This window comes from Vulpes vulpes, chromosome 12 (genome assembly GCF_048418805.1).
Source record: "Vulpes vulpes isolate BD-2025 chromosome 12, VulVul3, whole genome shotgun sequence".
Taxonomy (NCBI): domain Eukaryota; kingdom Metazoa; phylum Chordata; class Mammalia; order Carnivora; family Canidae; genus Vulpes; species Vulpes vulpes.
Window position 1 is genome coordinate 53,683,039 of NC_132791.1, and position 23,205 is coordinate 53,706,243.

Consider the following 23,205-nt stretch of genomic DNA (forward strand, 5'->3'; position numbering starts at 1 on the left):
TTTATCCCATATTTATCCATGGCTTAAATTCTATAGTGCTTAAAAACACAAATATGGGAGCAACATGTGATAAAGAAACTGCTGCAGAAATAAGCATGTGGTTAATTTACAGTATCAACCAGAAGCAAAACAAAGCTGATGAGACAACAGAGAGTTGAGCTTCTGAGGGTTCAGGTCAATTGAGATGCGAACAAGGTAGAGAATGAATGGGAAGGACTGAGGTAGTCAAAAGTTTGAAAGAAGTAAAGGAGAAAGGGGGAAGGTAGGCAAATGGAGCAATATGGAAATCAAAGTTCCTAAGAAGAGACAAATAACTGAAGACAGTTAAGAAAGATTGGTGAGAAGTAGCTGAAAAACTCAGGTGTTTTAGACATGGTAAACAGTATGAGGTATGGGGGGGAAATTAAAGAAAGGAAAAGAAAAGACAAGAGAAGCTGAATATGTAAGAGGAACTGAAATGATAAAAACATAGCAGGTTAGGAAATTGAGGGGATTTGGGCAATTCGGGTAAGGAAACTGATTCCTTCCATAACAGCAAGTGTCAGTGACTCAAGGGAGAAGCACCGATGAACAAAATAGTGTGGGTGGAAGCTCAAAACTGGGAAATCATAGTAGCTGATAAGCAGGCAGTAAGGAAAGCTAGACAACCAAGGCCAGAAGAACTAGACGGAAGACATGAGCAGACAGCTAAGAAAAATAGCTCTAGAAAGAAGCAAGCATTTGGAAGGAGGAATGGGTGATAGACTGAAATTGTCAGAGATGCTAGAGCATCAATCAACTTAGAAACATCCAGAAGAACAACAAAAATAACAAGACACAACAAAACAAGAAAAATTGCCAACAAAACTCTCCTTGATCCTGCAAACCTTTCAACTAATTCCTTCTTTCTACTCAAAGCAAACTCATAAAACAATTCCATGTTTTGCTTTCTTATCTCCTCTGGTTTTGTCAAGATGATCAATGGCCTCCAAGAGCCCAACCTTCCTGGCTTGGGCTATCAACATAATTGACCCAGCTGATGTCTCCCTTTTTGTTAACACTTCATCTTTTTGTCTTTCAAGACCCCACTCTCCCAGTTTTCCCCACTTTACCACTTATTCTTTTAGCCTCTTTTGCTGGTGCCTCTTCCTTGTCCCTATTTCTACATGCTAATGTGCTTTAGGTTAAGATCTTCCATCTCTTCTCTGTATTCACTCCTTACCTGATCCCATCAGGCTTTCAAGCTAACTACATATAACTAACTGTATCCATCAATGATTCCTAGTTTTCTTTTTCTAGCTTGAAACTCTCCCCTGGACCTACTTCTATTTGCCTACTGGACATTTTAGATATCTAACACACATCCCAAATTTACACATTTAAACCAGAGCCACCCAAATTTCCTTTTCCAGAGTTTCTTCATTATGATAAATGTCAACACTACCCAGTTTTTCAAGTCAAAAAGGTTGGAATTATCCAGATCATTAACTCAGCTATCGGTACTATTTTTAAAATGCAACTTAAGCATTTTTCAACATTTCTACCATTACCACCTTAATCAAAAGGTGGTATCTCACCTGGATATATCTCACGTGGATTATCACAAAATCTCCTTTACTAGGCCTCCCCTCTGTTGACCCTTACCACCTACAGTCTTCTCTCAGCTGCCAGACTGCTTTAAAACACACACCATACCCTTATCCTGTGTCATTTCTACCAAAAGATTCCTATTTAAATGAGAACAGAACCCTAAGGCTTGCAGAACCTAGTCCTTTCTATCTGATTTAGTTTTCTACCAGTGGTTCCCCTCGCCATTTTGTTCCTCCTTGTGATTCCTTGAACACATCAAGCATGCGCCTACTTCAGGAACTGGAATGTTAACTCCTACAGATTGTGAACAACTCATTCCATCTAGAATCAACAAATATTTAAAAGGTAACTCTGGCTGCTGTGTGGAAAAAGAGAACTTCAAGAATGATGGCAGAAAAACAAATTTGAAGACTATTAGAGTAACCCAAAGGAAAGAGGAAGGTAACTTGGACTGGGAAAGGAGCATTGAAGATGGAATAAAGGGGCAAATTCTAGACATATTTAGTCCAATCGATGAGCCTTACCCTAGGAGAACCACCTTATGATCATGGTATGTTCCTTGCCAGGTTAAGTATCTAGGGACATATTTGAGAAGGCTAGCCAAGAACTGCTTCTGAACTGGCAACAGAGAGAGACGAAGGAATCAATCAAAGCATGACACACAGGTTTTGGCATGAGCAAATGTATGGATGGTGATATCATTTATTAAATTGGGAGAGGATGGAGGCAGGACTAGACATGGAAAGGAATAGGGGAACAGGGAACCATGAGTTCTGTTACGAACATGTTAAAGAGATACCCATTAAATATCAAAACAGTTGGATATATATATCTAGAGTTTAGGAAAGAAGTTTGAGCTAAATATACCAATCAGGAATAATCTGCACATAACCAGTACTTAAAGCCATGAGATGAATGAGATCACCCAAGAAGAGTAAGGCAAAAATAGCCTTAGCAAAGGAGAAGATTTGCTTCTGGTTAAAATATGGTTAGTGAAAAAGAAGGTATAAGATAATGGCACCATGGAACCCAAGAGCAATGTTAAAAAGGGAATAAAAAGCTATATAAAATCTTCTGAGAAGTTACTGAGAATTACAAAATGACAACTTGATCTGGCAATATGAAGACTGTCAGCAGCCTTGTAACAGCAATTTTAGTGAGAGGAAAAAGAAGAAAATCTGACCAGAGCAGGCTGGAGACAAAATGGGAAGCAATAAAGTGAAGATGATGAGTACATACAACTCTAGTGAACTGAGCTATAAATTTGAATAGAAGTAGTAGCCAGAGGATGATCTGGAGTAAAGAGAGAGTTTCTTGTTTGTAGATTTTAGCTACCAGAGCATGGTCATATGCATGATCCTATAAAGAGAGAGAAAATGTTGGGGATCCCTGGGTTGCTCAGTGGTTTAGCACCTGCCTTTGGCCCGGGGCATGATCCTGGAGACCCAGGATCAAGTCCCACATTGAGCTCCCTGAGTGGAGCCTGCTTCTCCCTCTGCCTTTCTCTCTCTCTCTCTCTCTCATGAATAAATAAAATCTTTAAAAAAAGAGAGAGAGAGAGAGAGAGAAAATGCTAACGCAGATGCAAGAACAATAACTAAAAAGAAAAATGCTTCCATTGTCAAAAGGGATTGATTGGATCCAGCCTCCAAGAATCGGTTGACTTTTAGAGAAAACAATAAACAGGGGATCCCTGGGTGGCTCCGCGGTTTAGCGCCTGCCTTTGGCCCAGGGCGCGATCCTGGAGTCCTCGGATCGAGTCCCGCGTCGGGCTCCCGGCATGGAGCCTGCTTCTCCCTCCTCCTGTGTCTCTGCCTCTCTATGTCTATCATGAATAAATAAATAAATCTTAAAAAAAAAAAAAAAACAGTAAACAATTTACCCTTAATGCAAGAGAAAACATAGTACCAATACAGGTGAAGGGTATTTTGGAAGATCTGAAGATTGGAAAATGTGGAAAATGAGGTACTTTTTATCTGATTCCTCCCAATTTTTCAATAAATTACAAGGCAAGATCGTTGACTGAGGAGAAATTGCAGATTTAAGGAGAGAGGTGCGAAATAGTCACTGCAGAGAGGGCTCATTCAGTGTACTAAGTGATTTTACTATCTCAGAGAAAAGGTTATAAATACTTTAATAATTACAGTTACCTTTAGTCACATTAAAGTGGCAACACCTTAAATGAACATCAACAGAGGGTCAACTGAATAAACTATAGAATATAAACTCAGTGGATTAGTAATTAATTTTATTAAGACCAATTAAATAAAAGCATGTATATATATTAATAAATGCACAGTATGTTACTAAAAATTTGACTCACACAGTAGTATAAAGTGCTACTGGTGTTTTGAAATATTTATGTTTCAGTGTATTTATATCCACAAATGTGTTTTTATAAATATCAAAAAAAGGTCTGGGAGAAATATACAATGAACTATTAAGGGGGACTGGCAGGTAACAGAGGGAGGCAAATGAACCCAACATACATATAAAACAAGAGAAACCTATAAGCCAAAATACGTACTATAGAAAATTCTATGTCCTTTACACTTAGTAATAGTATAAACACTATAATTCAAAGATTCGTACACAAAGATTTTAAATTATGGCACATTTTAATGGAAAACCAAAAGCAATCTAAATGTAAGAAAATTATGCAACTATTTAATATGTTCATAATATGGGGTGCCTGGGTGGCTCAGTGGTTGAGCATCTGCCTTCGGCTCAGCTCATGATCCCGGGTTCCTGAAATAGGGTCCCGCATCAGGCTCCCTGCAGAGAGCCTGATTCTCCCTCTGTCTGTGTCTCTGCCTCTCTCTGTCTCTTATGAATAAATACATAAAATCTTTTAAAAAAATGTTCATAATAGGCTACATATTTTAGATAGAAAATATTTCAGACATACAAAAAGTATAAAGAATAAAAAGCAGCACCAATATGCCAAATACTTAGGTTAAGAATTTAATTTATTCTTTAATGACATGGGACCTTATGATAATGTTAAGTGGGGAAAGAATATCAGGATACAAAATTAGGGTATGACTTTAGCTATGTAAGACTGTATATACAGAATAAAATACATGAAAATGTTAACAGTGGTTGTCACTGGGTCCTAAGACTGTGTGGACTTTCATATCTCTATATTTTTTGCCAGGTTTTCTACAATAAGTCTTATCATTTTATAACCATAAAAATACTGAAGTTCACTAGCACCATTACCTTGGGATCATGAACAAATGTATTTCCTTTGGTTCCAGGAGGAAAATCGCCAGTACAAACATATTTTAGACATTCAATGATGGTCTAAAAAAATAGAAATTTATATTAGCTTTGAGAATCATAGAAGTTTATCATAAAATGTTAATTCGTTATAAAAACATTAACCACAGACTATAAGAGATATGTCAGAAAAAATTTGATATTATGAAACTTGTAATATAGATATGATTAGGTGTTAAAGAATAACTGCATTGAAAAGCTAATTAAGGGATCCCTGGGTGGCGCCGCGGTTTGGCGCCTGCCTTTGGCCCAGGGCGCGATCCTGGAGACCCGGGATCGAATCCCACGTCGGGCTCCCGGTGCATGGGGCCTGCTTCTCCCTCTGCCTGTGTCTCTGCCTCTCTCTATCTCTCTGTGACTATCATAAATAAATAAAAATTAAAAAAAAAAAAAAAAAAAAGAAAAGCTAATTAAAAAGATATAGTAAAATAAAAAGTTACTGTTAAAATCTTCTATTTCCAATTAAAATCCTTTAAACTAGTAACAATAGCTAATGTAAAATATGGTTACCATAGTTGATAACACCATATTATATAAATGAAATTTGCTGATGGTAAAAAAAAAATGTAAATATTCTTCCAAAAAAAGAAAGAGAAGAAAAAGAGGTAATAGATGTGTTAACTGGAGAGGAGGGATCCTATGTATTTCCATACATATGCCAGTATGTATGGCATATTAAGTCACCCTAATATATCCTTTAAATATCTTAAAATTTTATATATCAATCACACTCCAATAAAGCCAAAATTTTTTAAAGTAAATTTTTAGAAAATGGCTAATAGTTACACAGGCCTTACTATGTGCCTTGTATTTTTACTCACCACCCACCTTTACATACATTAACCACTTAATTTTCACATTAGTCTTAGGTTGTAGAAAACTCTTTTAACTCCATTTTATGAGAAAACTAAAGCGCTATGCCTCTGGGTCACCCTTGCCCAATCACAGAGCCTAACAAAAGGTGAAATAGATTATATGTATTTGGAGGCAGAGTATTTATAAACACTATGCACTTAATACAATCCTATGTACACAATAAGTAACTTTTCCACACAAGCAAAAGTAGATAAAAGACTGGCATTCAATGCTCAACTCCAAACCTCTTTCTCTATGTTTTTTGCTACGTTTAGTCTTCTCTGTTATACAGACAACGCCCTGCTTTTTCTCAAGCCACCCTTAAAGAGCAGACAGCCTCTTGGCTATACTTTTCTAGTACCTGCATGCCACTCCGGGGTCCAACTCAAATTTCTAAATATTCCCTGGTCCTCAAAAAGCCAAATCAGTAAGCTGTGCTCCAATTTCCTATTCTGACTGGGTAAGAGCATCCTAACAACAGTTATACAATGTAAGTAGGCCCCACAGCATCAGTTTCACTTTAAGTCATTTATTTTCCCATTTATTATGCTTACACAGTCGGCATACTCAGAAACTCGTCTACGAAGTTCTCCTATGCCCATCGTATATTATAACTTCTTAAGAAATTCCTATAATGGGACAACTGCCAGGAAATGAATGCTATGTTTTGGGAGCAAGGAAAGTGTATTTAAAAAAAAAAAAAAAAATCAATGCAGACTACAACTTCATGCAGGAATGAAAACTCGCTGTAAACCTTGTCCTCCCAACAAGCCCGGACACCCTCACGAGGCTGGGACTGGTCCCCTCCAAGGGGCGCCGAGGCCCGCGGTCCACACCGGGCCACGCCCAGGGCCCGGGGCGCCACCCGCAGGCCCACACACTTCCTGGGGCCCCAAGAGCTGAGCCATAAGGACGCCTCGCCTTTCATCCTTATTACTGTCGGGCTCCCCAGACATTTTACCCTCTAGATTTCGCAAGATGTGGCGGACAGTAAACTGAAGGCGGCTACTGAGAACTTACCGTCTTCCCCGCCCCGTTGGGTCCAACCAAAATTGTGAGGGGGCTGAAAAAAGTGATAATTTGCTTATCTTTGTCCTCTATTCCAAAACTCCGCACGCCCAAAATGCTCATCTTTTCGATCCGGGACATGTTTGCAATGGTTCTTTTCTCAACACGGGGGGACCTCGGGACTTAGAGGCGAGCCCGGAGACTTAGGGGTGAAGCCGGAGCAGGACGAGCCGGGCCGTGGGGACTTGCGAGTCTCCGAACTGGGAGGCTCCAGGGAGGAGCGAAGGCTCTGGCTGGAACGCTTCCTCCCACACCGGCTTCCTTCCCGCCTGACGGGCGAGAGAGGGGGCGGGGGCCGGGCCGGGGGTGCCCGCATAGACGCAAAACACAGACCCCCGGGACCCCGCACAAGGGAGCACTCACGGATTCCCGCCGCGGCCGGCCCGCGGGTCACGTGCGACGCCACGACAGGCGTGCATTTACGCGGCAAGCCCGGGGCACGCCGGGAAGTCCGAGGCTCGCGGTGCGCGCGCAGCTCTGGCTTCCGGGAACGGTTCGGGCCCGGAGGGTGTGCCGGTGGCCGCGCGGTGCTCAACGCTGCCGGGCGGCCTTAATGAGCGCTACCTGTGAGGACGGCGAACCTTTGTGACAAACGGCGGTTATCAGAGTACGATTCTGGAACCCCTGGAATGGAAGGGAGTGCGGTGTCGGCTAATGTCAAAACTATCTTCTGACCCTGTTCGGTTTGTTTCGCTAATGTACGCATCTGACGTATGGTGACGCCATCGCACTGATGGCTAATAGGATGCGTGCTTGTGTATTTCTTGTGCTTAAAAAAAGAATCTCAATTTTAATTTTCAATTGAGTAAATATTGACAGTTATAACTCACATCAAACCTCTTTGGGATCCTTAATAATTTTTAAGAGTTTAAGACCAAAGGTTTGAGGGACGCCTGGGTGGCTCAGCGGTTGAGCGTCTGCCTTTGGCTCAGGTCGGAATCCGGGTGCTGAGATCGAGTCCCGCATCAGGCTCCCTGCATGGAGCCTGCTTCTCCCTCTGCCGGTGTCTCTGCCTCTCTGTGTGTGTTTCTCATGAATGAATAATTAAAAAAAAAATCGCAAGATCTTAGCAAATTTTTAAGTATATGATATAGTATTGTTATACACTATAGTATGGTTAACTACAGGCATTATGGTACACGATGCTTCATAATTCATCTTGCATAACTCAGTCTCTTAAAGGTGTCTCTTCTTAGAGTGGTACTTAGAGGAATGGATTTCCTTCACATCGTATTTGCAAATATTTTATAGTTTTATAACAGCATTTTGCTTTGGATCTACAACAGCAGTTCTCAAACTTTTGGTCTTTTTTTTTTTTAAGATTTTATTTATTTATTCATGAGAGACACAGGCAGAGGGAGAAGCAGGCCCCCTGCCAGGAGCCCCATGCAGGACTCCATGCTGGGATGGCAGGATCAGGTCCTGAGCCAAAGGCAGAGGCTCAACCATTGAGCCACCCAGGCGTCCCAGTTGATAAGTGTTCTTATCACAAAAAAATTAAAAATAAGGAAAGTGGGAGGAAATTTTTCAAGTAATGGATAAACCAATGGCATTGACTGTAGTGATGGTTTCACTGGTGTATATTTACCTCGGAAGTCAACAAGTTGTATGTATTACATATGTCCACCATTTTATATAGTAAAAAATTTTAAGTAAAATAAGGGGAACAAAAAAAATGACTGAATATTGCTTTTTGGAACCCAATTTACAGACGGCTATCACATGCAAGAACCTATAGAAAAAATGCAGCTATTACAAAACAGTAGTGGAAGACATAAAAATCAAAGCAAAAACTTTCGATTATTGATCCAGAAAAATGTAGAAAATGCTCTCCACTTAAAATCACAGTCATCTGCAGGACTTAATACATAAACTAAAAAATTCAAGTCAAAGGATGCAAGTGAGGAAAGCCAATGAGTACTCTCTTGATGTACCAAGAAAGAAACAAGAAAGCATCAAAAATCATATATTTTAAGTAACTAATGGAACACAGCAGATTGAAATTATACAGTAATGCTTTATGTAACAAGCTAAATGTAATTTTAAAAATGAGAAAAGATAAGAGCCCATTTTAAAAGTCAGTTTATTTAAATATTATTTACATACAGTAAATGTCTCCCTTTTACAGAGTACAGTTCCATGACTTTTGACAAATGTAAATAGTTGTATAACCAGCAAGGCCATTTTTTTTCTGCCCACCATTTGCATTGCTTAGAGACTTGGATATCAATAGGAAGAAAAAAGCAAATCTGTATCTACAAATTACCACTCTAAGTTTCAGGTGGATGAAGATCTATATTTTTCTGGCAGCAATAAGAGTAAAGCCCAAAAATGCAATTATACACACTTTTATTTTTAAAAAAGAATTTATTCATAAGAGACACAGAGAGGCAGAGACATAGGCAGAAGGAGAGGCAGGCTCCCTGTAGGGAGCCTGATGCTGGACTCAATCCCAGGATCTCAGGACCCCAGGACCACGACTTGAGCCAAAGCCAGATGCTCAACCACTCAGCCACCCAGATGCCCCTTACCCACACTTTTTTTTTTTTTAAAGATTGTATTTATTCATGAGAGACACACACAGAGAGGCAGAGACACAGGCAGAGGGAGAAGCAGGCTCCATGAAGGGAGCCGGATGTGGGACTTGATCCCAGGACTCCAGCATCACACCCTGAGCCAAGGCAGACGCTCAACCACTGAGCCGCCCAGGTGTCCCGACCCACACTTAAAAAAAATTTTTTTTAAGATTTTATTTATTCATGAGAGACACAGAGAGAGAGAGAGGCAGAAACACAGGCAGAGGGAGAAGCAGGCTCCACGCAGGGAGCCCGATGTGGGACTCGATCCCGTGACTCCAGGATCACGCCTGGGCTGAAGGCGGCGCTAAACCGCTGAACCACCCGGGCTGCCCCCGACCCACACTTTTAAATGAGAATTTTTGTGATGCCTGAGCGTCTGCTTTTGGCTCAGGGTGTGATCCTGGGATCTGGGATCAAGCACCACCTTGGACTCCTTACGGGGAGCCTTCTTCTCCCTCTGCCTATGTCTCTGCCTCTCTCTGTGTCTCTCATGAATAAATAAAATCTTTTAAAAGAAAAAGAATTTTATGACTCAACATAAGAAATTAGCAATGAGGGATCCCTGGGTGGCGCAGCGGTTTGGCGCCTGCCTTTGGCCCAGGGCGCGATCCTGGAGACCCAGGATCGAATCCCACATCAGGCTCCCGGTGCATGGAGCCTGCTTCTCCCTCTGCCTATGTCTCTGCCTCTCCCTCTCTCTCTCTCTGTGACTATCATAAATAAATAAAAATTAAAAAAAAATAGCAATGATTGAGACAACCAGTCTTTTTATATGTCTCCTGCTGTGATTTTTTTTCAAATGTAGCTGACTCACCATGCACATTAGTTTCACGTGTACAATATATTGATTCAACAAATTTATACAGTATGCTAGGCTCACCGAAAGTGTAGCTACCACGTGTTGCCATACGACCTATGACAATACCCTTGACTATATGCTTCTACTGTGATCTTAGCATGAAGTACCAAATATCTCCTATGCAGTCTATGCAGTTTGGTTTTTTTTTTTTAATTTTTATTTATTTATGATAGTCACAGAGAGAGAGAGAGAGAGAGAGGCAGAGACACAGGCAGAGGAAGAAGCAGGCTCCATGCACGGGGAGCCCGACGTGGGATTCGATCCAGGGTCTTTCGGATCGCGCCCTGGGCCAAAGGCAGGCGCCAAACCGCTGCGCCACCCAGGGATCCCTGCAGTTTGGTTTTAAAAAATTAACTTGAATCTAATCTTTTTTAAAAAAATACTTTATTTATTCATGAGAGGCAGAGGGAGAAGCAGGCTCCATGCAGGGAGCCCGACCCGAGACTTGATTCCAGGTCTCCAGAATCACACCCTGGGCCAAAGGTGGCGCTAAATCGCTGAGCCACCCAGGCTACCCAACTTGAACCTGATCTAATCACACTTTTACACTTAGCCTCAGGCATTAGGATTAGGTTACTAACTCCACAAGGACAGAAAAGACAAATCTGGAAGGAAGGGTGTGTTATAAGACACTGGTCCAGGTTCTCAGGTCAGTGTCATTAAAAGAAGGACTGCTGCAGATTTTAAAAGAGTTTTTAGAAAATATTTATTTAAAAAATATTTCTTTTAGAGAGAAAGGGAGAGAGAGGGGCAGCCGAGGGAGAGTGAGAGAGAGTACTAAGCAGACTGCACTGAGAGCACAGAGTCCAACGTGGGGCTCAAACTCACACCCCTGAGATCATGACCTGAGCTGCCCCTAAAAGACTTAAAAAAAAAATGCAACACATGGTCCTGGGGTGGATTCTTGTTTGTGCATAGAAATGTGAAGGGAATTTGGGGGATACATAGGGAAATTTGAATGCAGTCCAGAAATTACATGCTAGAAAATTATCATTGTTAATTTCATTATATTTGATGCAACATTATCTTGCTGTGTAAGAAAATGATTCTTTTTTGAGATATATATGAAGTGTTGATAATGGAGCATCATGCTTTTCTGTAATTTACTTTAAAATACTTAAGGAGAAAACAGCAAGCTGAAGAAAAGAATTTACAAGATAAAGTAGCCAGATTCTATTACAAAAAATTCAACTTTGTTAACAGTTTTATAGGAAACTATAAGACTAAGAGAACAAACTAAAGGAAGGGGGTAGAAATGAATTTCGATAAAAATGATTAATCCCTAAAATAAAAAAAACTGAAAGAGCAAACCAATCCAATTCCTATTTCTCAGTAAACTATTACTGGAAAATGTTTTATTTTTCTTATATCATAATTAATGAAATGAAAAAACTTCTATGAGTTACTATTTTATACTTACTAGTGAATCTCTTTTTCTTTGTAGTACTTTCTGACACATTCTTTTTCTGGTATTGATGTTGATACATTAGCTTTCTTTTGATTAGTGTTTATCTAGTATATCTTTCTATCCCTTGATTTTCCATCTTCTAATGTCATTTTGCATGAAGTATATCTCTTGAAAATAGCTGACAGATGATTTTGGGTATAGTTTCATAGTGTCTACCTTTTAATAGGTGAGTTTAATCTTTTCAATTACCATGATTCATGATAAATTTGGATGTATTTCTCATATCTCTTTCGGTGCTTTTCTTTGCTTCTTTTTCTCCCTTCCTGGTTTCTGGATTGACTAAACTTTTTTTATGCCCTTGTTGTATTCTACTGATTTGGAAGTTGTACATTCTATTCCTGTTCTTTTAGTGGTTCTTCTTAAATTTTTCATATGCCTATTTTGAAATCTAAAGTTAATACCTTGAGGAAACTTTTAAACAGTACAACAACAGTAATATATACCAACTTTGATCATTGTGTCTTCCACATTATCATTTTTGTTCCTCATTGTCTTGAAATCCCCTAAGTAAGTTATTTTTTGACCAGCATTAATTTATTTAGGTTTACCACATATTTGTCAGTCTCTTTGATAACCACGGCTTCTTGCATCACACCTTTCATGGGAGGTCATTTCACTTATCACATCAGCAAAACTGTTTAACCCTAGTGCTAAAGAACCTTCAAGGAAAGAAATCTATCCCACAGTGCTGATAACCATGATTAAACAGTTATATTTGTGCAAGTGCTTTGTAAGTTGTAAAACACTAAAAATGCAAGGGATTTATTTTATGTCCATTTAATATTTTCAGAGGGGTGATCTGGTAAAATGTAACAAGAGCTGTAAAAATGTTCACACAAGTTTCTTAGCATAAGGAAATATTTTTTTAAATTATGCAAAGAGCTTTCTAGTAGCATTATTTATAGTTGTGAAAGACTAGAAACAATCCAATCAGTGAAGTAAACAAGAGATACAATTTCATCTAATAGCAGATAACCTTGAAAATAATAAGTAGGGATCCCTGGGTGGCGCAGTGGTTTAGCGCCTGCCTTTGGCCCAGGGCGCGATCCTGGAGACCCGGGATCAAATCCCACGTTGGGCTCCCAGTGCATGGAGCCTGCTTCTCCCTCTGCCTATGTCTCTGCCTCTCTCTCTCTCTCTCTCTGTGACTATCATAAATAAATAAAAATTTAAAGAAAAGAAAATAATAAGTAGATACATGAAAGAGAGGTATTAATAAGCAAAAAAGATAAACACAAGCTGCACATACTCATTGATTACAAGTCTATGAAGTTATCCATGCATTAATAAAGATTGGAAGAAGTCATAAAAAAACTCAGTTGCCATGCCGAGGGGAGGAAGTTCTGTGTTTCTCTTCCTGTAATGTTATTTATTCAATAAAAAGAATTATTTTAAAGATATTGAAAGCATGGAGGTTAAAATAGGGTAAAAAAAAAAAAAGAGATGCTATCATTTTACCTTTAGTCACCACAAAAAATTTGTGGCATCATGCCCAGTCGATTGATTAGAATCAGTTCATAGAAAAGTCATTTGACTTTAAATGACTACACAGTTAGTAAAAAAACACAGTTATCAGTTTTTTAAAAACATGTTGCCAATTTGGAAGCCACTAATAGAGATAAAGGTTTTTGGGCAAAAGTTTGGATGTTACCCATGAATACAACTTTTCAACACTATTCAAAATCCTTTTGCATAATTACTAGTAATTCTTAAAAATTCCAAGTACTGATTGCTAATTTTCTATTCTCCTAAAATAATGTGGGTTTTTAAAAAATGCCAGGTAGTTCACACTGACTTGGTCTCTACAGCTGAGCCTTAAAGTTTTGCTTTATCTTTTTTTCCAGGAGTGTGCCAAAGATTTTTTTAAAATTACTTCATGCTCCCAGCCTCAGGGAATAGACTCCTTGAGTTTCCACAGTATTCATATTAATTTGTTCAGCTAACACAACATGACTGCGTATTCATTCAGTTATTTTTTTCAACAAACATTGAATGCCTACAATAATAGGCCAGTCCTTGAAGACAAAAAGGTCAATTAAATAAAATCTTTCTACTCAAGGAGCTCAGTCTAGTAAAAAGGTCCTGAAGTGGGACGCTTGGGTGGCTCAGGGGTTTAGCGCCTGTCCTTCAGCCTGTGTCTCTGCCTCTCTCTCTCTCTCTCTCTCTCTCTCTCTCTCTGTGTCTCTCATGAATAAATAAATTCTTAAAAAAAAATAAAAGGTCCCGAAGTGCATGACATCTACAGAATGCAGTCTTTTTTAATAATAATAATAGTAAAAACAATCATTAACTTCTTTCAACTTGCAATGTTTTGTTTAATAAGCTTTTATTTCAAATAGTTTTAGAGTTGCAGAAGTCGCAACAATGTTATAGAGAGTTACTGTGTACCCGGCACCCAATTTTCTCTATCGTTTATATTACTATATATTACATTTGTCACAACTGTGGAACCAACAATTGGCACATTACTAGGCTCCACTGTTTTTTGGAATCTCCTTAGTTTTATCTACCATCCTTTTCCTGTTCCTGGATTTCACCCAGGATACCACATTACATTTAGTCACCATGCTTGGACTCCTCTGGGTTGTGACAGCTTCTCAGACATTGCTTCTTTTTGATGACTTTGACGGTTTTAAGGAGTGTTGCCTGGCTATTCTGTCCCTCTGGGGTATTTGGATATGTATAATGTTTTTCTCATGGTTAGATAGAGGCTATCGGGTTGGCGGGGAATACCACAGAGATAAAATGCCATTCTCATCACATTATATTAAGACTAGTTGCTACTAATGTGACTTATCACTATTGATGTTGATGTTGGTCACCTGGCTGAGGTTTGCCAGATTTCTCCACTGCAAAGTTCCTCTTACAATCTCTTTCCCATATCGTATTCTTTAAAATGTATTCCTTACTTTAGGAGGATGATGCAAACCTTTTGTGAGAGTGGAATATCAACAAAAATTACTTGGAGTTCCCTCCTGCACAGTAGATTAAAATAATTAACTTTTGTATGCAGTTTTACATTAATAAAGTTCTTTCAAATATTATTTTATAGTCTTTGCTATTAGAGAGTTTAAAGTCAGGTTTGGGAGATCAGTTTCACAGAGCAAAAGTTCAAAAATTATGACAAGCAACATAATTTATGTTCATAGTAGCATTGTTCATAATAGACAAAAGATGGAAGCAACCCAAATGTCCATTGACAGGTAAATGAATAAACAAAATGTGGTATATTCATACAGTGGAGTATTGCTCTGCCCTAAAAAGGAAGGAAATTATCAAATGCTACAATGTGGATGAATCTTGAAGATATCTTAAGTGAAATAAGTCAGTCACCAAAAGACAAATGCCATATGATTCCATTTATATGTTGCCTAGACGAGTCACATTTATAGAGATACAAAGTAGAAGCATGGTTGCCAGGGGCTGGCAACATCCATTAAACAGATGTAGAGTTTCAATTTTGCAAGATGAAAGGAGTTCTGGAGATGGATTGTACAACATTGTAAGTGTACTTAACACTACCGAACTATACACTTAAAGTGATTAAGAAGTTAAATTTTATGTGTATTTTACCATAACAAAATATTTTAGGAGAAATATTATTTTGAATAGAAGGCATTTTTCGGTAACTAGCCCTCCAACTTGACCTTGTACTGTAAATCAGAGGCTGCACAACGGTACACTATATAGTTTTTAAAAATATGAATTGCCAGCATTTAAAAATCAATAGGTTATATATAATAATCGGGGTTTCTGACTTCTATAAAAAATTGGATGATTCAGCTACAGAAGTCCAAGGGTGTTGGAGTGGAACAATCAGTGGAACATGGAAACAATCAGTGGAAGCTGAATAGCATCTGCCACCTTTAGACAGGTCACATATGCTGCAGTTCACTGTAGCCTTACCGCCTTGTTGTATTACACCTTTGTATTCCATTGATTTGCACAGTCAGCTAGCAACTTGAGTGGGGGTAAAGCCTATTTCCAGCTACAGGGAGAACCAATCCATATATCCCACACCCCTGGCAACATGTTCAAGGGTGAACATGTGGTCCTTTGTCAGAAGGAAGGGGAATTCCAGGACTTTTTTTTAAAGATTTACTTATTTACTTATTTATGATAGACATAGAGAGAGAGAGAGAGAGAGAGAGAGAGAGAGAGAGAGAGAGACAGGAGGAGGGAGAAGCAGGCTCCATGCCGGGAGCCCGACATGGGACTCGATCCCGGGACTCCAGGATCGCGCCCTGGGCCAAAGACAGGCGCTAAACCGCTGAGCCACCCAGGGATCACCAAATTCCAGGACTTTTGATTGAGCAATCAGAATAGCACAATTTGCCTTCTCCTGCTGCTCAGAAACAGGATACATATAGATCCAGGAGATCTGACATCATCTTGGGACCACAGTGGGAGAGCTGCCTGACAAGGGAGCCAAGGAAGAATCACCAAGGAGCCTCTCTCCTGGACCATTTGGTTGTATGATCTAACAATTCCCTGTTTGACTTCAAACAGTCTGGATTAGATTTGGGGTCACTGGCAACAGGAAGGGTCCTAACCTAGTCTCTGGTGAACTTGGCCCTGCTAAGTTTTGATGATCTCTAATCACCATCTCTCCACCTGTATTTTACATTCCTCTTAAGAAAGATCAGTCTAGCAACAATAGTGATAGAAGTTAGTCAACCTGAAAAAAAGATATTCCCAATATTTATACATTCTGGTATAAAATTTAATGCATCATACTTCTCCTTTTTACACACATCTTTTAAGAGGAAATTCAGTCTTCTGATTTTAAGAAATGCAAATGTGAGGTAATGATGTATCAACCCAAAGATTTTCTTTGTAATAGAAAATGTTTTTAAAGGGGGGAAAATAGGGATTTTTATTATTATTAAAAGATAAAGGCAAAATTATTTTTTAAGATACAAAGCATTGGAAACATTTCATATTACGATATGCCATTATTGGGCATTCTCTATCTGATTGTTAGAAATTATTCATTTCCTCAAAGATAGAGAATAAATTGGTTGAGGATGCAATCTTGTACTATGCACTTTCTTTGCCCAAGGCAAACACTGAACATTTCAGAGCTATGAGAATGCTTCTGAATTTGAGTTTGCTAGCTCTTGGGGCTGCCTATGTTTCTGCCTTTGCTGTAGAAAATCCCATGAATAGACTTGTGGCAGAGACCTTGACACTGCTCTCCACTCATCGAACTCGGCTGATAGGCGATGGGGTAATTTTCTTTTTGATTCCTACAGTCTTTAAAATACATGGGTAATTGGTGGTGGTGGCTAGTTTTTAAAGATCCGTTATCAATAATGAAGTAATGAGTGTTAGTAATATATAATGGGTAACCATGTTACTCAGAAGAATTATATTAAAAGTTATGAACCTTACAATACATTAAAAATGAATGTTGTTTCCTTTCTTTTTCAGAACCTGATGATTCCTACTCCTGAAAATAAAAATGTAAGTTAAATTATGATTTGATAAAATGATTACATGAATCAGTTTCATATTTTAAGCTATAAAGTATCAGTTAACATTGGGATGATTTAATTTTATCTATTTTGTTTTTATGTGTGCAGATGTAAATTATGTGCTTATGAATATTAGGAATGGTGTTAGGAATGGCTCTACAATATCTACTTAATATTAAGCAAGTGGATCAGGCCCTTTTTTGATGTTGTCAGTTCTCCATCTCAAAGAGCCTCGTGTCAGGCATTCTTTCCAAAAGAATTCCATATTGGGTCAGAGATACTTCCTAGGCTCCATTCACCTCTGTCGTTGGCTTTCCTCACTTCAACGTTTTTCTGAAAGTACTAGCAACTTAGGGTTATATTTTTAGAATTATGGTCAGTAAACATGAAAATATACAGTGAAGTCCTATATTAATAGTCACTTCCACATTTTTAAATGATTTTTAACTCTAATGGAATCATATACATCTGGAGTATGTCATGGTCATATTAAAATGTTAAAAATGTGATATCATTAGTCTAAATAGAATAAAATTACCAGCTAGAACTATACGAGGAAATTCTGAGGTGAGGTAAATCAGTAAGGCAGTTGTATTATACCTCGTAAGCATTTATTTTTCATTAATCATTTCATTTATATCATTTGTAACACTTCTCAGTAATTATATAAACATCATTTACTTATGGTAATTATAGCTTAGTATAAGGTGGTTTCCCACGTGGAAAAGACACAAGTAAAAACCTCTTGGGAGAAGGGAACTTGTGTAAACCCCACAAAACAAAGTAACTTTTTGGACCAAATTTTTATGCCTTGTTTTGATGAATTATATTTTTTAAAATCTTCCTCATTTAGCACCAACTGTGCATTGAAGAAGTTTTTCAAGGTATAGACACATTGAGGAACCAAACTGCACAAGGGGAGGCTGTGGATAAACTATTCCAAAACTTGTCTTTAATAAAAGAACACATAGAGCGCCAAAAAGTAAGTTAAAGACATTTGGCAAAAACTTAAGCATATTTGTCTGACTCTGCCTTTTTTTTTTTTTTACAAGAATTGACAGTTTCCTACAATATCTCCTCTGTTCTTTTCACAGAAAAGGTGTGCAGCAGAAAGATGGAGAGTGACAAAGTTCCTAGACTACCTGCAAGTATTTCTTGGCGTAATAAACACCGAGTGGACACCGGAAAGTTGAGACCAAACCGGCTTATTGTAGTGGAAGATTTTGGAGAAGAATGGTTTTTTGGCGATGAGAATGAGGGCCAACCAAGAGTAGGGACTTAATGGCCAGTATAACTAAGCTTCAGAGACAAAGTAAATATTTCAGGCATCCTACTACTTTATCACTTCACACAGATGAAATATATTTGAGATATATTTCAGGTATCACATCACTGAAGTATTTTCCTCCAGTTTGCTTCAGGCAAAATAAATATGTATTTTAATCTTATTTAACACAGCGTTCTATAAAATGTCTGTTAACTTAATATTTATTTATGAAATGCTTAAGAATTTGATAATTAATATTTATATCAGATTAGGCTATGTTCCAATAAAACAAAAATAAATGGCTCTGATTCAGTTTGTTGCTAGCCTCTATGCTACTCCTTTTTTTTTTTTTTTTAAGATTTACTTATTTATTTGAGAGAGAGCATGGGGTAGGGGGCAAAGGAAGAGAATATCCAAGCAGACTCTCCCTTAGCAAGGAGCCTGACACAGGGCTCTACCTCAAGACCCAGACACAGGGCTCGATCTCAATGACCCATGAGATCAGGACCCGAGTTGAAACCAAGAGTCAGACACTTAACCAACTGAACTACCCAGATGCCCCATCCTACTCTTGAAGTGAGCACAGTCTATGTGAAAACATGCTGGGTTTGGAGGGAGAGCCTGCATCTGTGCTGGCTGAGCATTCCTGTCTTCCTGGTGATGGAAGCCACAGAGTTGCTAGGCATACTGCAGGTGGAAGTGACCCAGCAGGCCCTAGTGGGCATATGGGTATAGGAACATGAGCAGGGACTGAGCATGGTTTCCTCACCACAGTATACCTGAACTGGGGAGGGCATGGGTTAAATGGTAGGTGATGAAAGAATGAATGAATGAATGAACCTTCCAGGGCTGCCCATAGAATTAAAATGACTTTCAAGGATTTTCCTGGGAGGAGAATATGTAAAAATCTGTAACTAGGTCTCTTCCTAGCCAGTGAGAAGAATCTGGCAGGTCAATCCTATTGCCAGTTCAGGGAAGGAGGCAGAAACCCTCTTGGTGGGGCCCAGAGTACCGTGGCCTGGGACAGTACTTCCTCATCTCACCTAAAGTAACAAAAGGTGCAGAGAGGCTGGTAGGCAGTTATAGTCAAAGACTGGGTTCTGGTGGCTCAGTGGTTGAGTACCTGCCTTTGGTTCAGGCCATGATCCCAGAGTCCTGGGGGTCGAGTCCCACATCAGGCTTCCTGCTTGGAGCCTGATTCTCCCTCTGCCTATGTCTCTGCCTCTCTCTGTGTGTCTCTCATGAATAAAAAGAAATAATAAGACTGGTTTCTAGAGGGTCCCATCATCCTGTATTCCCAGGGGGTAGAGCAGCAGCACTCTGCCTGCTTATGACGATCAGTACCGTAACTGAAGGTTCTTCTGTTTGAGGAAATTTCTCAAGGATCCAGAATATGTGTTCTTTAAAATGTATCTTAATACCAAAATAGAACTAAAGGAGAGATCCAAGAAAAATATTCAACTATGCTATTGACTCCTTCATTCATTTACTGGTCACAGGGTCTACACTGTGTGCTGGGATACAGTTGCAAGCATAGGCTGGCACTCCTTACCAATGGGTGCCATTACCCAGGGGAATTATCTGCATGGATTGTGTGGGTTACACTTGGCTGTTTCTGGGAAACAATCACTCTTACTGTTTCTGGGCATAGGAGAGGGGACAGAGCAGGCAGGCACAGAGTCTCGGGTTGGAGAATGCAAGTCCCTCTGTGTAAGAAGACACGTTTTCCTTCCAACACAAACCCAGGCATGGTGGTTAATGCTCTGCTGTGGCCCAGACCCCACCCCCAACTGTGTATTCACCAGGCCTTGAGAGTCAGAGCCAAGCTGATGAAAAGGAAGATGGGTCAGCACAGCCCCATGCTGACTGTTCTAAACACTGTCAGGAAACAGGAAACTTGATTTGTGAAAAGACTGAATGTCAATTTAATTCAATTCAGCAAATATTTACTGAACTCCCATCTGGTCTAGGACTGCTCTAGGGACTAGGATCCACCAGTGAATGGAACAGATAACATTCCCTTCCCTTACAGACTTACATTCTCTCTCTGGACCTATGAAGGTCCAGTACAGTGCAGGTGGGTTTAAGGCTGTAAGAGCCTATCTGAAATCCCACTTGTGAACGCTTACCAACCTACCAGAGCTCAGAGAAACTAAAAGGAATCACCACTGTATGCAATCAACCCAAATGGGACTTCTTAGATGTACCAATGGTTTTTAAGGAAGAAACTATGCTTCTCAAGCTGATTTTACTTTCCTTTTATTTCAGAAGCAAAGCCATCCTGATGGCCCCTAGCAAGTCACATCAACTGGCCCCTGACTCAGGCCTGATGACTGTGGGGCTCCAGAACCCAGGGCAACCAGGGAGAGAAGGAATCGACAGCCTCCAGGTTGTAAGACTATTTTCCAGAGCCTTGCTTCTCCTCTCAAAAGCTTATCCCAACAATGGAGCATCCCTTCACTCTATCTTAGTGATATCACTCTTACTGTCCAGTGAGAGGAGACAGTGTGAGCTAATAGGCTGAGTTTTGGAGGGGCACTCAGGACCTTCCCAGAGGACACCTTGACATAATATGTCCAAAACCAAAGTCAGCTTTTGTCAGCCATCCTCATCCCCTGAAACCTGCCACTGCTTCTCCTCTGTGTCTTTCTTTCCCCTCTTCCTCTGAGGTCCCTTATTTTGGCTAATGTAACCACAACTACTTCGCCATCACCTTTCTGGATGACCCCCTCACTAAATTTAACCCGCTGTGCCCTCCATCCACCATTCAGCCTCTGACATGTCACTCCTATTCCTCCTCTGTGTCCCCACTGCTCCAGTGGAGGCTGTGATCTCTCAGCTAGACTGAGTCAGCACTACTCTCTGTTTCAGGCTCTCCTCACGCCCTGTCGAGTCAGGGCTGTGGGTAAAGTACACTCATGTCCACATGTCCCAAGGCACAAAAACCTCGGATCCACTTGAGACATCTCTGTGCATATCAGTCAGGCTCACTGTCTAAGGTCTAGCCGCCTTCACAGGGCATACCTCTGCCTCCTCCAAACCCTGCCATAGAGAAATGCAGGCATCTCTCACTTAACATTGTTTACAAGAAAACACTAACTAGGAGCCTCGTTCCCATTATTTTAAGTGGAAAAACTTTTACTGCATTACATCTCAATCCAAAATCAACCAACTTTCCAAAACACAAAGCAGTAAAATGCCTGAATATAAGCAACATATTTAAAAATATTTTTAAATTTATTTTTTGTATTTCATTATTTAATAAACTGTGGCAAAATATTTAAAACACTACTTCCTGACCACCAAACCATTAATATGGCTGCTTTGTTTATATAATACTCTACATGTCTCCTTGGTTGACTGTCAGAGCCTTTCCAATGACCTTTTGTGAACCTTAATATACTGCCAATTATATGTGGAAAGAAACTAAAGACTTTCTCTGTTGAGCTCGCTACCACCACTTTACTCAAAAATGCATCCACTTTGGGGGAATAAGTATAACATCTTTCCTACATAAATATTGGTAAAACAAACAAACAAACAAACAAAAAAAAAAAACAAAAAAAAAACCCCACTGTGTTGAAGGATACACATTCTATGAAGAAATGTTCCACGTGGAAAGCCTTCCGTAGAGCATGCTAGTCTTATTCTTCCCAGAATACCTCTGAAAATGTTCACACTGCCATGCCTTTGCCCACGCTGACTCAGTACATCTGTCTTTTCCCAAGCAGGAAATGTGTAACTTTCTGCCCCCTCTTTCATTCCCTGCCAACCATCAGAATTAGTTGCCCCTTCTCAGTGCCCTGCGTGACTTTGAACATTCCTCTGCCGGAGCTCTTGTTCTTACATTACAGCATTATCAGATCCATCTGATATATCTCTGTATGTATAGCAGTCAGAATAGTCTAGGTGATGCTGCAGTAACAAATCATCCCTGAATCCCAGGGGCTGTATACAACAAAAGTTTGCTTCTAAATTACACAGTCTTCTGTGGGTGTCGCTCTGGGCAACCTTCCAGAGCAATTGTCTTCTGTGTGTTGGTTCAGCAGTTCCAGGATACTTCCATCTTGTTGGTATGGAGACTCCATATCAACAACTGCTTTTGCAATTCCCTTGGTAGAGAGCAAGAGTCATGAAGAATCACACATAAATTCTTAAGTATTTCACATCATATTGGTTAGTGCAAGTCACACTGCCAAGAGTAACTTCAAGAGCCAAGGAAAATACAGTTCTCCTATGTGCCAAGAAAAAGAAAAGTCAAAGGCAGTGGAAAGGGCAACTGGATGGCTCAGTCGGTTAAGTTTCTGACTCTTTGTTTCAGCTCAGGTCATGATCTCAGGGTTTTGATATGGAGCCCTGTTACCTGCTCAGCACTCAGCGGGGAATCTGCTTGAAGATTATCTCCCCCTCCCTTTGTCTATACCCCTACTCAGGTGAGAGCTCTTTCTTTCAAATAAATAAATAAATAAATAAATAAATAAATAAATAAATAAATAAATAAATCTTTTTTCCTAAGAAAGAAATACTGGAGAGTAGCACTAATATTTAACACAATAGATCCTCAACAAATGTTCACAATGTTGCAGTGTTATGCTGAGGAAGGGGAGTAATGTAAACTACCATTTACTTATCTCCTTAAATGGGTTAGGACTTCACTAGACACTTTATATCACTATCTCAGTTAATTCTCATCACAAGCCAATGAGAGGCAGTAGTATTCCTTCTTTATGATATGAAATCAAAGGCTCAAAGAGTTTAAATTACCAGCCAAGGTCACACAG

At 39.6% G+C, this 23,205-nt stretch overlaps 2 protein-coding genes across 7 annotated transcripts in view; one reads left to right on the plus strand and one right to left on the minus strand.

Annotated features, from left to right (window-relative positions):
• RAD50 (RAD50 double strand break repair protein) overlaps positions 1 to 23,205 on the minus strand; it is a 227,824-nt gene that overhangs the window by 83,753 nt on the left and 120,866 nt on the right. For 2 of the 6 annotated variants that reach the window (XM_072731777.1, XM_025994939.2), the window contains exon 4: positions 4,792 to 4,875. The exons of 1 other annotated variant lie outside the window; for it this stretch is intronic. Coding sequence is in view for 2 of the 5 variants with exons in the window: in XM_025994938.2 (XP_025850723.1) it covers positions 4,792 to 4,875; positions 6,727 to 6,855 (213 nt within the window). In the remaining 3 variants the exon portion in view is untranslated. Of the gene's footprint in view, positions 1 to 4,791; positions 4,876 to 6,726; positions 7,483 to 23,205 lie in introns of those variants that run through there. 3 more of the 6 variants (XM_025994941.2, XM_025994938.2, XM_072731779.1) reach the window with 3 other exon arrangements.
• On the plus strand, positions 16,658 to 18,501 carry IL5 (interleukin 5). Its single transcript, XM_025994943.2, has 4 exons — positions 16,658 to 16,910; positions 17,114 to 17,146; positions 18,011 to 18,139; positions 18,252 to 18,501. The coding sequence occupies exons 1-4, from the start codon at positions 16,767 to 16,769 to the stop codon at positions 18,348 to 18,350; spliced, it is 405 nt and encodes a 134-aa protein (XP_025850728.1). The 5' UTR covers positions 16,658 to 16,766; the 3' UTR covers positions 18,351 to 18,501.

Bases quoted from the DNA above. Each gene is read 5' to 3' on its own strand.
- IL5 (XM_025994943.2), top strand. From the start codon at position 16,767: ATGAGAATGCTTCTGAATTTGAGTTTGCTAGCTCTTGGGGCTGCCTAT. The intron at 17,147-18,010 runs GTAAGTTAAATT...TTCCTCATTTAG, and splicing joins CTACTCCTGAAAATAAAAAT to CACCAACTGTGCATTGAAGA. The intron at 18,140-18,251 runs GTAAGTTAAAGA...TTCTTTTCACAG, and splicing joins AACACATAGAGCGCCAAAAA to AAAAGGTGTGCAGCAGAAAG.